This window comes from Entelurus aequoreus, linkage group LG08 (assembly GCF_033978785.1).
Source record: "Entelurus aequoreus isolate RoL-2023_Sb linkage group LG08, RoL_Eaeq_v1.1, whole genome shotgun sequence".
Taxonomy (NCBI): Eukaryota; Metazoa; Chordata; class Actinopteri; order Syngnathiformes; family Syngnathidae; genus Entelurus; species Entelurus aequoreus.
This window is the reverse complement of record NC_084738.1, coordinates 4,535,451-4,549,598: the sequence shown is the minus strand read 5'-3', so window position 1 is coordinate 4,549,598 and position 14,148 is coordinate 4,535,451. Positions and strand designations below refer to the sequence as shown.

The 14,148-nt window shown below is 37.8% G+C and overlaps 1 protein-coding gene across 1 annotated transcript in view; it reads right to left on the bottom strand.

Moving 5' to 3' along the window:
- The window catches only part of dock1 (dedicator of cytokinesis 1), a 483,186-nt gene that overhangs the window by 305,486 nt on the left and 163,552 nt on the right, over positions 1 to 14,148 (bottom strand). The window contains exons 25-27 of the mRNA XM_062055356.1: positions 8,225 to 8,331; positions 5,583 to 5,710; positions 1,137 to 1,232 (exon numbers count right to left, since the gene is read on the bottom strand). Of these exons, the coding sequence (XP_061911340.1) occupies positions 1,137 to 1,232; positions 5,583 to 5,710; positions 8,225 to 8,331 (331 nt within the window). The remainder of the gene's footprint in view (positions 1 to 1,136; positions 1,233 to 5,582; positions 5,711 to 8,224; positions 8,332 to 14,148) is intronic.

Here is a 14,148-nt window from a genome sequence, read left to right as displayed (position 1 = left end):
TTTGCACATTTTAAAGCAAAATAAGCAATACTTTTACTTTTGAAATGCTTATACTATTGCAGAATATTAAGATTTGCACTGGATGTTGACTTTTATATTTGCACATTAAAAAGCAAATAAGCTACTTTTAATTTTGTTAAATGTTAAAAGTTTTAAATGTTTACATTGTTACAGAATATTTAGTCATGTTGTTGTCAATGTTGACTGAGTGGCCATACTTCTTTTTTTTGTAAATAGAAGCCATGCCTTTTGAAAAAACGGGCCTACATTTATTTTTTCATCTTCATTTTGAATAAAAAAATAATCGGCAAAAGGCAAAAATAATCTATAGATTAATCGAAAAAATAATCTATAGATTAACCGATTAATCGAAAAAATAATCTATAGATTAATCGATAGAAAAATAATCGTTAGCTGCAGCCTTACTCGAACTCGATAATTTCTTATCAAACATCATCCCTACTAGCCAGTTGTGTCATATATAACCTAATAGTTACCTCTATTTACCTTCAGTTGACCTAAAATTGTCATTTTGTTTGTCACAGTTGTGTTCTTTAGTACTTAAATGTACTATCAAATGCCCTGAGAAAAGCTGCTCTCACAAAAATACATAAAAAGTGTAACTGTATTAGCCGGTCGTGTGACAGTTGCTCGACAAATGAACACAGATAGGATGTGAGGGAAGGCAGCGTGTTCAAAAAAGGCAACAAATCAAAACATAAAGTTGACTTCCACTGTACTTTTGGAGCGCCTCGGAAAGCGGATTAAAGTCATGCAAATTGAGCAATGTATTTATACGATGACGGATGCACAAATTGCTGCCAGGCATCACAAATCTGCTAATGAGTGAGGGATCCGTCACACACACAAACACAACACACACACACACGCCACACACACACACACACACACACACACACACACACACACACACACACACACACACACACACACAAACAACACACACACACGCCACACACACGCAAGGTTCAGCATGACAGGCAGATGAAACCCACTCAAACAGAGTGTGAAAGCAAGACTTTGCCCCTAATGATATCATTCAGAAAGTGTCTAATGGTGGAGTTTGTGTGTGTTTGGGAAGGACGAGAGAGAGAGAGGGAGAAAGGCTGACTTACAATGTGAGGAGAGTCTCGGCCCATGGAGATGACCGTCCTGTTCACCGTCCTCAGCAGCTTCTCCATGATGATCTGCACGTGCCACTGGGTGGGACCCTGCACCAATATACACTACACTTTATATGGCACTTGCGGAGGTATGAAACACCTAAAAAAGTATACTTTCATAATTAAAATGAATAGGGAGGTCCGATAATGGCTTTTTGCCGATATCCGATATGCCGATATAGTCAAACTCTTTAATTACCGACACCGATACCAACCGATATATACAGTCGTGGAATTAACACATTATTATGCCTAATTTGGACAACCAGGTATGGTGAAGATAAGGTACTTTTTAAAAAAATGAATCAAATAAAATAAGATAAATAAATTAAAAACATTTTCTTGAATAAAAAAGAAAGTAAAACAATATAAAAACAGTTATATAGAAACTAGTAATGAATGAAAATTTGTAAAATTAACTGTTAAAGGTTAGTACTATTAGTGGAGCAGCAGCACGCACAATCATGTGTGCTTACGGACTGTATCCCTTGCAGACTGTATTGATATATATTGATATATAATGTAGGAAGCAGAATATTAATAATAGAAAGAAACAACCCTTTTGTGTGAATGAGTGTAAATGGGGGAGGGAGGTTTTTTGGTTTGGTGCACTAATTGTAAGTGTATCTTGTGTTTTTTATGTGGATTTAATAAAAATAAAAAAAAAATAAAAAAAATAAAAAACGATACTGATAATAAAAAAACGATACTGATAATTTCCGATATTACATTTTAACGCATTTATCGGCCGATAGTATCGGCAGACCGATATTATCGGACATCTCTAAAAATGAATAATCATACAAAATTATTAGAGATGTCCGATAATATCGGGCTGCCGATATCAGCCGATAAATGCTTTAAAATGTAATATCGGAAATGATCGGTATTGGTTTCAAAAAGTTAAATGTATGACTTTTTAAAACGCCGCTGTACGGAGTGGTACACGGACGTAGGGAGAAGTACAGAGCGCCAATAAACCTTAAAGGGGGTGTGCCTTAAAGGCAGTGCCTTTAAAGGCCTACTGAAAGCCACTACTAGCGACCACGCAGTCTGATAGTTTATATATCAATGATGAAATCTTAACATTGCAACACATGCCAATACGGCCGGGTTAACTTATAAAGTGACATTTTAAAATTCCCGCCAAACTTCCGGTTGAAAACGTCTATGTATGATGACGTATGCGCGTGACGTCACTAGTTAAACGGAAGTATTCGGACGCCATTGTATCAAATACAAAAAGCTCTGTTTTCATCGCAAAATTCCACAGTATTCTGGACATCTGTGTTGGTGAATCTTTTGCAATTTGTTTAATGAACAATGGAGACTGCAAAGAAGAAAGCTGTAGGTGGGATCGGTGTATTAGCGGCTGGCTGCAGCAACACAAACAGGAGGACTTTGAGGTGGATAGCAGACGCGCTATCCGATGCTAGCCGCCGACCGCATCGGTGATCGCGTGAAGTCCTTCGTCGCACCGTCGATCGCTGGAACGCAGGTGAGCACGGGTGTTGATGAGCAGATGAGGGCTGGCTGGCGTAGGTGGATAGCTAATGTTTTTAGCATAGCTCTGTCAAGGTCCCGTAGCTAAGTTAGCTTCAATGGCGTCGTTAGCAACAGCATTGTTAACCTTCGCCAGGCTGGAAAGCATTAACCGTGTATTTACATGTCCATGGTTTAATAGTATTGTTGATTTTCTGTCTATCCTTCCAGTCAGGGGTTTATTTCTTTTGTTTCTATCTGCAGTTAAGCCCGATGCTATCACGTTAGCTCCGTAGCTAAAGTGCTTCGCCGATGTATTGTCGTGGACATAAAAGTCACTGTGAATGTCCATTTCGCGTTCTCGACTCTCATTTTCAAGAGGATATAGTATCCCAGGTGGTTTAAAATACAAATCTGTGATCCACAATAGAAAAAGGAGAAAGTGTGGAATCCAATGAGCCAGCTTGTACCTAAGTTACGGTCAGAGCGAAAAAAGATGCGTCCTGCACTGCATTCTAGTCCTTCACTCTGACGTTCCTCATCCACGAATCTTTCATCCTGCCTCAAATTAATGGGGTAATCGTCGTTTTCTGGGTCCGAATCGCTCTCGCTGCTGGTGTAAACAATGGGGAAATGTGAGGAGCCTTTCAACTTTCAACCTTTGACGTCACGCTACTTCCGGTACAGGCAAGGCTTTTTTTTATCAGCAACCAAAAGTTGCGAACTTTATCGTCGATGTTCTCTACTAAATCCTTTCAGCAAAAATATGTCAATATCGCGAAATGATCAAGTATGACACATAGAATGGATCTGCTATCCCCGTTTAAATAAAAAAAATTCATTTCAGTAGGCCTTTAAAGGGGGTGGTCCCCAACCACCGGGCCGCGGCCCGGTACTGGTCCGCGGACCGATTGGTACCGGGCCGCACAAGAAATGTAAAAAAAAAAAAAAAAAAAAAATTATTTTTTATTTTTTTTAATGAAATCAACATAAAAAACACAATATATACATTATATATCAATATAGATCAATACAGTCTGCAGGGATACAGTCTGTAAGCACACATGATTGTATTTATTTATGTAAAAAAAAAATATATATATATATATATATATTTTTTTTTTTAAATACCCCCCCACCCCCACCGGTCCGTGGGACAAATTTTCAAGCGTTGACCGGTCCGCAGCTACAAAAATGTTGGAGACCACTGCTTTAAAGGCCTACTGAAATGATTTTTTTTTATTTAAACGGGGATAGCAGATCCATTCTATGTGTCATACTTGATCATTTCGCGATATTGACATATTTTTGCTGAAAGGATTTAGTAGAGAAAATTGACGATAAAGTTCGCAACTTTTGCTCGCTGATAAAAAAAAGCCTTGCCTGTAGCGGAAGTAGCGTGACGTCACAGGAGCTAGTATTCCTCACAATTCCCCGTTGTTTACAATGGAGCGAGAGAGATTCGGACCGAGCAAGCGACGATTACCCCATTAATTTGAGCGAGGATGAAAGATTCGTGGATGAGGAAAGTTAGAGTGAAGAACTAGAGAGACAGTGCAGGGTGTATCTTTTTTCGCTCTGACCGTAACTTAGGTACAAGCTGGCTCATTGGATTCCACACTCTCTCCTTTTTCTATTGTGGATCACGGATTAGTATTTTAAACCACCTGGGATACTATATCCTCTTGAAAATGAGAGTCGAGAACGCGAAATGGACATTCAGTGCCTTTTATCTCCACGACAATACATCGGCGAAATGCTTTAGCTACGAGCTAACGTGATAGCATCGTGCTTTAACTGCATATAGAAACAAAAGAAATAAACTCCTGACTGGAAGGATAGATAGAAAATCAACAATACTATTAAACCGTGGACATGTAAATACACGGTTAATGCTTTCCAGCCCTAACAATGCTGTGCTAACGACGCCATTGAAGCTAACTTAGCAACTTAGCAACGGGACCTCACAGAGCTATGCTAAAAACATTAGCTCTCCACCTATGCCAGCCAGCCCTCATCTACTCATCAACACCCGTGCTCACCTGCGTTCCAGCGATCGGCAGAAGGACGAAGGACTTCACCCGATGCGTTTGGCGGCCCGGAGACGTAGGAAGTCAAGGTGAAGTCGGCGGCTAGCGCGGCTAGCGCTCCAACAAAGTCCTCCTGGTTGTGTTGCTGTAGTCCGCTGCTAATACACTGATCCCACCTACAACTGTCTTCTTTGCAGCCTTCATTGTTCATTAAAAAAATTGCAAAAGATGTCCAGAATACTGTGGAATTATGAAATGAAAACAGAGCTTTTTGTATAGGATTCTACGGGGTACCATAACTTCCGTTACTCTGACTTCGTCACGCGCATACGTCATCATACCACGACGTTTCAGCCGGATATTTCCCGGGAAGTTTTAAAAGTCACTTTATAAGTTAACCCGGCCGTATTGGCATGTGTTGCAATGTTAAGATTTCATCATTGATATATAAACTATCAGACTGCGTGGTCGCTAGTAGTGGCTTTCAGTAGGCCTTTAAGGCACACCCCCAATAATGTTGTCCGGGTGGAAATCGGGAGAATGGTTGCCCCGCGACCATTCTCCCCGACCATGGGCACTGAAATTCGGGAGTCTCCCGGGAAAATCGGGAGGTTGAAACCGATACCGATAATTTCCGATATTACATTTTAAAGCATTCATCTCTATAGAAAAGTATAATAAAATGTGGTTGAATCCAGAATGTCCTGCTTCTTCCTACTGCTGTTGGAACTGCACAAGCGTAGGCCACAGGGAGGAAGTGCATACACACTGTAATTACAGTAAGCGCTGCCACCGTACAGTAAACTGCTTGTTTAAGCAGGGGACTCCCGGTGTGCACCAGGTCGCCCGCAGGGAGCGCAATTAAAGGCGGCCGTTTGTTCCTCACCACGTCTTTCCTGTAGAGCACTTCCAGGATGTCGCTGAGCAGCTGGCAGCAAGCCTTGGGCTCCTCTCGCCTCTCCAGGTGGAACTTCAGCTGCTCCGTCATCAGCGGCAGGAGGATCTCGCGGCAATCTGCGGGGACGGCGACGACAAAAAAAAGTCACACGGCGACATATGCTGTTCGGCGCTCGCTAATGGATTCCTCAAAAGCTTCGGGAATTGGAACGCCTCAGATGCGTTTGCTTATTAGAACATCCAAATTGGTTTCTTTGCTTTAGCACGGATGACTTCGCTTTAAATTTGTGGAAGACTAGAACTGTGCGAAGGCTGAGGAAGTGAAAGAGAATTACATGAATATGCTAATTGGCGTCCGGTTTGGCCTATGGGAAGGAAAAGGCTGCCATCGGAGAACACTGAGAGCTTGCTTGGAAAAACTGCATCTGGGTGCCATTTACTGGATGCGTATTCACCCAAAGTACTCTGGGTAATCACACTCGGCAAATGGAAAGGCATTGAGAACAGCCTTTTATAGTTTCTTACATTTTGTCTTCAAAATGAGTCCTCGAGTCATACCAAAGACTATAAAAATGGGAGCCATTACCTCCCTGCTTGGCACTCAGCATCAAGAGTCGAAATTGGGGGATTAAATCACCAAAAATGATTCCCGGGTGCGGCCACCGCTGCTGCTCACTGCTCCCCTCACCTCCCAGGGGGTGAGGGTGATGGGTCAAAATGCAGAGGGTAATCTCACCACACCTAGTGTGTGTTTGACAATCATTGACACTTAACTTTAACATTATTCACTGAGAAAATAAGGAACATGGTAACCCAATCGTGCCTCTAGAGGAGGAAAGTGTTACTACAAGAGGTTCCGGAACATCCCTCTACATTGTTGGTGTTGTGAGAATCCAATTAAATAGAACGCACACTTTTTTATGACCTTTAACCATGGCACTAACTTTTATCACTGAGGGCCACAGATTGCAAATCAAAGGATGCAGGGGAACTAAAAAATGACATTTCGGTAGAAATTTTGTGTACCGTATTTTTCGGACTATAAGTCGCAGTTTTTTTTCATAGTTTGGCCGGGGGTGCGACTTATACTCTGGAGCGACTTATGTGTGAAATTATTATTATAAGATTTCATGGGATTTAGCGATTAGGAGTGACAGATTGTTTGGTAAACGTATAGCATGTTCTATATGTTATAGTTATTTGAATGACTCTTACCATAATATGTTACCTTAACATACCAGTTGGTTATTTATGCCTCATATAACGTACACTTATTCAGCCTGTTGTTCACTATTCTTTATTTATTTTAAATTGCCTTTCAAATGTCTATTCTTGCTGTTGGCTTTTATCAAATAAATTTTCCCCAAAAATGCGACTTATACTCCAGTGCGACTTATATATGTTTTGTTCCTTCTTTATTATGCATTTTCGGCCGGTGCGACTTATACTCCGGTACAACTTGTACTCCGAAAAATACGGTATATCTATTACAGGCTGAAATGTATACCTACAAAATTAGCTGAAAAAGATAGCATACTAACGTTAGCATGCTAATGGGATTTGACAAGTAAATTATTAATGTACTTTAAAAGCTGCTGGTAATGTGGATTTCTCTTTGGAAATGAATAAAGTATCTATCTAGCTATTAGAGGCTGACGTGTACACACTACCTGCAAAATTATCAAAAAAGCTAGCATGCTAATAGGTATTTTTCGTCACGTAACAAAATATTACTTTATCTTACAAGCTGCTTTAATTAAATGCAAATTTCTTTTTGGAGATGAATAAAGTATATATCTATTACAGGCTGAAATGTATACCTACGAAATTAGCTAAAAAAAAAAAAAACATACTAACGTTAGCATGCTAAAGGGTTTTGACAGGTAACAAATTATTAATTTACTTTACAAATTGCTGGAAGTGTGGATTTCCCTTTGGAAAGTAATAAAGCATCTATCTAGCTATTAGAGGCTGACATGTACCGTATTTTTTGGACTATAAGTCGCAGTTTTTTTCATAGTTTGGCCGGGGGAGCGACTTATACTCAGGAGCGACTTATGTGTGAAATGATTAACACATTAGCGTAAAATATCCAATAATATTATTGATCTCATTCACGTAAGAGACTAGACGTATAAGATTTCATGGGATTTAGCGATTAGGAGTGACAGATTGTTTGGTAAACATATAGCATGTTCTATATGTTATAGTTATTTGAATGACTCTTACCATAATATGTTACCTTAACATACCAGGGACGTTCTCAGTTGGTTATTTATACGTTATATAACGTACACTTATTCAGCCTGTTGTTCACTATTCTTTATTTATTTTAAATTGCCTTTCAAATGTCTATTCTTGGTGTTGGCTTTTATCAAATACATTTCCCCAAAAAATGCGACTTATACTCCAGTGCGACTTATATATGTTTTTTTCCTTCTTTATTATGCATTTTCGAGCGGTGCGACTTATACTCCGGAGCGACTTATAGTCTAAAAAATACGGTATGCATGCAAAATTTGCAAAAAAGTTAGCATGCTAACATTAGAACGCGATTGTGCCGTTAAAAAATTAGCTACCAGCCGCACTTTGGACACACCTCTGTTCGTGTGTGTGTGTGTGTATTCTCACCGTGATGGGTAAACAGATCGCTGTGGACAATGTCTATCAGACAGTCCAGCTTCTGCTTCATCAGGCGACCCTGAGGAACCTTCAGGATGAACTCGGTGAACAGCTTGCTGTGGAGGTAAGACACAAACAGAAGGTCAACCTCATCAGGCGTCAGGAGCCGCTCGACAGACAATCATCAAGATGTTCAGTAAGGTAGTAACCAACCAAGCCGGAGTTTACTCAGGGATCAATAAGGTGTGCTAGCTAACCTATCAAACTGATTGTCTTGTTACTGTTGGAGCAGCAAGTGACCTTTAGGTCCTTGGAAGTGAAGGAAAAGCCATTTGTGGTTCTCTGAGCACCGCCGTGAGATTGCTGGGTTGCAACCATAAGACCTGGAGGCACTTCAGGTTTTACTTGGGGGCCGTGGGCCGTGGGGGGGTGAGGCATTCAATAACTTCACATAATATTGGAAAGGTTTACAAGAGAATATACAGGCCAGACATCATCAAGAAATATTTTCAAAGTGACGGAGTGGATCAATACACTCTTAAGAAGTACTTTTCACCACATTTTTAAAGATTCAACATCACTAAAGTGGACTATTCAAATTTGTTGGTCAAAATCACTTTCTTCTATATTTGCAAATCGTTCAGGAAGTAGGATAGGATAGGATAGGATAGGATAGGATAGGATAGGATAGGATAGGATAGGATAGGTCTTTATTGTCATTGCACAAGTACAACGAAACTTTGTTTTCAGCACAAACCCGTTCAAGATTAGACAAACAAACAGTGTACAGCAGGGGTCACCAACCTTTTTGAAAGCAAGAGCTACTTCTTGGGTAGTGATTAATGCGAAGGGCTACCAGTTTGATACACACTTCAATAAATTGCCAGAAATAGCCAATTTGCTCAATTTACCTTTAACTCTGTTATTATTAATAATTAATGATATTTACACTTAATTGAACGGTTTAAAAGAGGAGAAAACACGAAAAAAATGACAATTAAATTTTGAAACATAGTTTATCTTCAATTTCGACTCTTTAAAATTCAAAATTCAACCGAAAAAAAGAAGAGAAAAACTAGCTAATTTGAATCTTTTTGAAAAAATTTAAAAAAGATTTTATGGAACATCATTAGTAATTTTTCCTGATTAAGATTAATTTTAGAATTTGGATGACATGTTTTAAATAGGTTAAAATACAATCTACACTTTGTTAGAATATATAACAAATTGGACCAAGCTATATTTCTAACAGAGACAAATCATTATTTCTTCTAGAATTTCCAAAACAAAAATTTTAAAAGAAATTCAAAAGACTTTGAAATAAGATTTAAATTTGATTCTACAGATTTTCTAGATTTGCCAGAATAATTTTTTTGAATTTTAATCATGATAAGTTTGAAGAAATATTTCACAAATATTCTTCGTCGAAAAAACAGAAGCTAAAATGAAGAATTAAATCAAAATGTATTTATTATTCTTTACAATAAAAAAAATAATCATGTGTGCTTACGGACTGTATCCCTTGCAGACTGTATTGATATATATTGATATATAATGTAGGAAGCAGAATATTAATAACAGAAAGAAACAACCCTTTTGTGTGAATGAGTGTAAATGAGGGAGGGAGGTTTTTTGGGTTGGTGCACTAATTGTAAGTGTATCTTGTGTTTTTTATGTGGATTTAATAAAAAAATAAATAAATAAATAAATAAATTTAAAAAACGATACTGATAATAAAAAAAACGATACCGATAATTTCCGATATTACATTTTAACGCATTTATCGGCCGATAATATCGGCAGACCGATATTATCGGACGTCTCTAATTTTGTTCTATAGGAAATTCTGCTTTTTGTAGGGAATTTATGAGCTGAATGAGGATGGGAGAAATATTCACCTTTAATCATAGCATTACATTGAACACAGATACCACGCGAGAAATTACCGTTGGGAAGAGATGATAGAAAATGTTGTAGACGAATAAACCAATCTGCTCTGACTAATTTGTCTCTTAAATTAGGAGCACGTTTATGAGCAAAAATTGGGAACTCCAGAAATACATGACCTATCTGAGGATCGCTCTTTAAAATATACCAGTGTCTCTTAATGCAATACTTTAGATCCCCAGGAATATTAGAAAACCCAAAACCAGTGTAAATAAATAAAAACAGAATACAATGATTTGCAAATCTTTTCAACCTATATTCAATTAAGTAGACTGCAAAGACAAGATACTTAACGTTGGAATTGGAAAACTTTATTTTTTGCAAGTATTCGCTCATTTGGAATTTGATGCCTGCAACAGGTTTAAAAAAGCTGGCACAAGTGGCAAAAAAGACTGAGAAAGTTAAGGAATGCTCATCAAACACTTATATGGAACATCCCACAGGTGAACAGGCTAATTGGGAACAGGTGGGTGCCATGATTGGGTATAAAAGCAGCTTCCATGAAATGCTCAGTCATTCACAAACAAGGACGGGGCGAGGGTCACCACTTTGTCAACAAATGCCTGAGCAAGTTGTCAGAACAACATTTTTCAACGAGCTATTGCAAGGAATTCAGGAATCTCACCATCTACAGCAGGGGTCACCAACCTTTTTGAAAACAAGAGCTACTTCTTGGGTAGTGATTAATGCGAAGGGCTACCAGTTTGATACACACTTCAATAAATTGCCACAAATAGCCAATTTGCTCAATTTACCTTTAACTCTGTGTTATTATTAATAATTAATGATATTTACACTTAATTGAACGGTTTAAAAGAGGAGAAAACATGAAAAAAATGACAATTACATTTTGAAACATAGTTTATCTTCAATTTCGACTCTTTAAAATTCAAAAATTCAACCAAAAAAAGAAGAGTAAAACTAGCTAATTCAAATCTTTTTGAAAAAATTAAATAAATAATTTATGGAACATCATTAGTAATTTTTCCTGATTAAGATTAATTTTAGAATTTTGATGAAATAGGTTAAAATCCAATCTGCACTTTGTTAGAATATATAACAAATTGGACCAAGCTATATTTCTAACAAAGAAAAATCATTATTTCTTCTAGATTTTCCAGAACAAAAATGTTAAAAGAAATTCAAAAGACTTTGAAACAAGATTAAAATTTGATTCTACAGATTTTTTAGATTTGCCAGAATATTTTTTTGAATTTTAATCATAATAAGTTTGAAGAAATATTTCACAAATATTCTTTGTCGAAAAAACAGAAGCTAAAATGAAGAATTAAATTAAAATGTATTTATTATTCTTTACAATAAAAAAAATAAATTTACTTGAACATTGATTTAAATTGTCAGGAAAGAAGAGGAAGGAATTTAAAAGGTAAAAAGGTATATGTGTTTAAAAATCCTAAAATCGTTTTTAAGGTTGTATTTTTTCTCTAAAATTGTCTTTCTGAAAGTTATAAGAAGCAAAGTAAAAAAATAAATGAATTGATTTAAACAAGTGAAGACCAAGTCTTTAATATATTTTCTTGGATTTTCAAATTCTATTTGAGTTTTGTCTCTCTTAGAGTTAAAAATGTCGAGCTAAGCGAGACCAGCTTGCTAGTAAATAAATACAATTTAAAAAATAGAGGCAGCTCACTGGTAAGTGCTGCTATTTGAGCTATTTTTAGAACAGGCCAGCGGGCTACTCATCTGGTCCTTACGGGCTACCTGGTGCCCGCGGGCACCGCGTTGGTGACCCCTGATCTACGGTCTGTAATATCATCAAAAGGTTCAGAGAATCTGGAGAAATCACTGCACATTGAATGCCCGTGACCTTGGATCCCTCAGGCGCTACTGCATCAAAAAGTGACATCGGCGTGTAAAGGATATCACCACACGGGCTCAGGAACACTTCAGAAAACCACTGTCAGTAACTACAGTTGGTCATTACATCTGTAAGTGCAAGTTAAAACTCTACTATGCAAAGCGAAAAACATGTATCGACAACACCCGGCTTTGCTGGGCCCGAGCTTATCTAAGATGGACTGACAAATCCAACTGAAATTGGAGGAGTTGCTTGGCACAATGTAATACATTACTTGTAATGATTTTCTACTTTGTGTGTCGTTGACATGGTAGTAGGCTGTATGATTTACGCGTAACGTGGTTTTTGCGTAATGTGGGTTGGCTCATAGAATTGCACTCTGCACAGTAAGATGGTGATGTGCGTACATGGAGGAGAATGCGGTGTGTCAGGTTGGATGCAACATGGGGTTATGCTCAACAATTTTACTGTTGGCCTTGACTTGTCATCAAAGTAGGCCTATGCGATATATAATATATTATTATATGTAATTATTTGGATGGTGGTCCGTGCTGTCAAACTAGACATTTTAGCAGGGTATTGCCAACAATCTGTCCTGACTCCCGACAAAACTATTTACAAATATATTTGGCGAATAGACATCTGTAAAATATGGCATAATTACTAGGGATAAATGTTTTAAAATGTAATACCGGAAATTATCGGTATCGGTTTCAAAATGATCGGTATCGGTTTCAAAAAGTAAAATGTATGACTTTTTCAAACGCCGCTGTGTACACGGAAAAATGTTTTAAAATGTAATATCGGAAATTATCGGTATCGGTTTCAAAATGATCGGTATCGGTTTCAAAAAGTAAAATGTATGACTTTTTAAAACGCCGCTGTGTACACGGATAAATGTTTTAAAATGTAATATCGGAAATTATCGGTATCGGTTTCAAAATTGTCGGTATCGGTTTCAAAAAGGAAAATGTATGACTTTTTAAAACGCCGCTGTGTACACGGATAAATGTTTTAAAATGTAATATCGGAAATTATCGGTATCGGTTTCAAAATGATCGGTATTGGTTTCAAAAAGTAAAATGTATGACTTTTTAAAACGCCGCTGTGTACACGGATAAATGTTTTAAAATGTAATATCGGAAATGATCGGTATCGGTTTCAAAATTATCGGTATCGGTTTCAAAAAGCAAAATGTATGACTTTTTAAAACGCCGCTGTGTACACGGATAAATGTTTTAAAATGTAATATCGGAAATTATCGGTATCGGTTTCAAAATGATCGGTATCGGTTTCAAAAAGTAAAATGTATGACTTTTTAAAACGCCGCTGTGTACACGGATAAATGTTTTAAAATGTAATATCGGAAATTATCGGTATCGGTTTCAAAATGATCGGTATCGGTTTCAAAAAGTAAAACATATGACTTTTTAAAACGCCGCTGTGTACACGGATAAATGTTTTAAAATGTAATATCGGAAATTATCGGTATCGGTTTCAAAAAGTAAAATGTATGACTTTTTAAAACGCCGCTGTGTACATGGATAAATGTTTTAAAATGTAATATCGGAAATTATCGGTATCGGTTTCAAAAAGTAAAATGTATGACTTTTTAAAACGCCGCTGTGTACACGGACGTAGGGAGAAGTACAGAGCGCCAATAAACCTTAAAGGCACTGCCTTTGCGTGCCGGCCCAGTCACATAATATCTACGGCTTTTCACACACACAAGTGAGTGCAAGGCATACTTGGTCAACAGCCATACAGGTCACACTGAGGGTAGCCGTATAAACAACTTTAACACTGTTACAAATATGCGCCACACTGTGAACCCACACCAAACAAGAATGACAAACACATTTCGGGAGAACATCCGCACCGTAACACAACATAAACACAACACAACAAATACCCAGAACCCCTTGCAGCACTAACTCTTCCGGGACGCTACAATATACCCCCCCCGCTACTCCCTATCCTAAACCCCGCCCCGCCCCAACCCCACCCACCTCAACCTCCTCATGCTCTCTCAGGGAGAGCACGTCCCAAATTCCAAGCTGCTGTTTTGAGGCATGTTTGAAAAAAATAATGCACTTTGTGATTTCAATAATAAATATGGCAGTGCCATAACTTGAGTTGATTTATTTTGGAAAACCTTGTTACATTG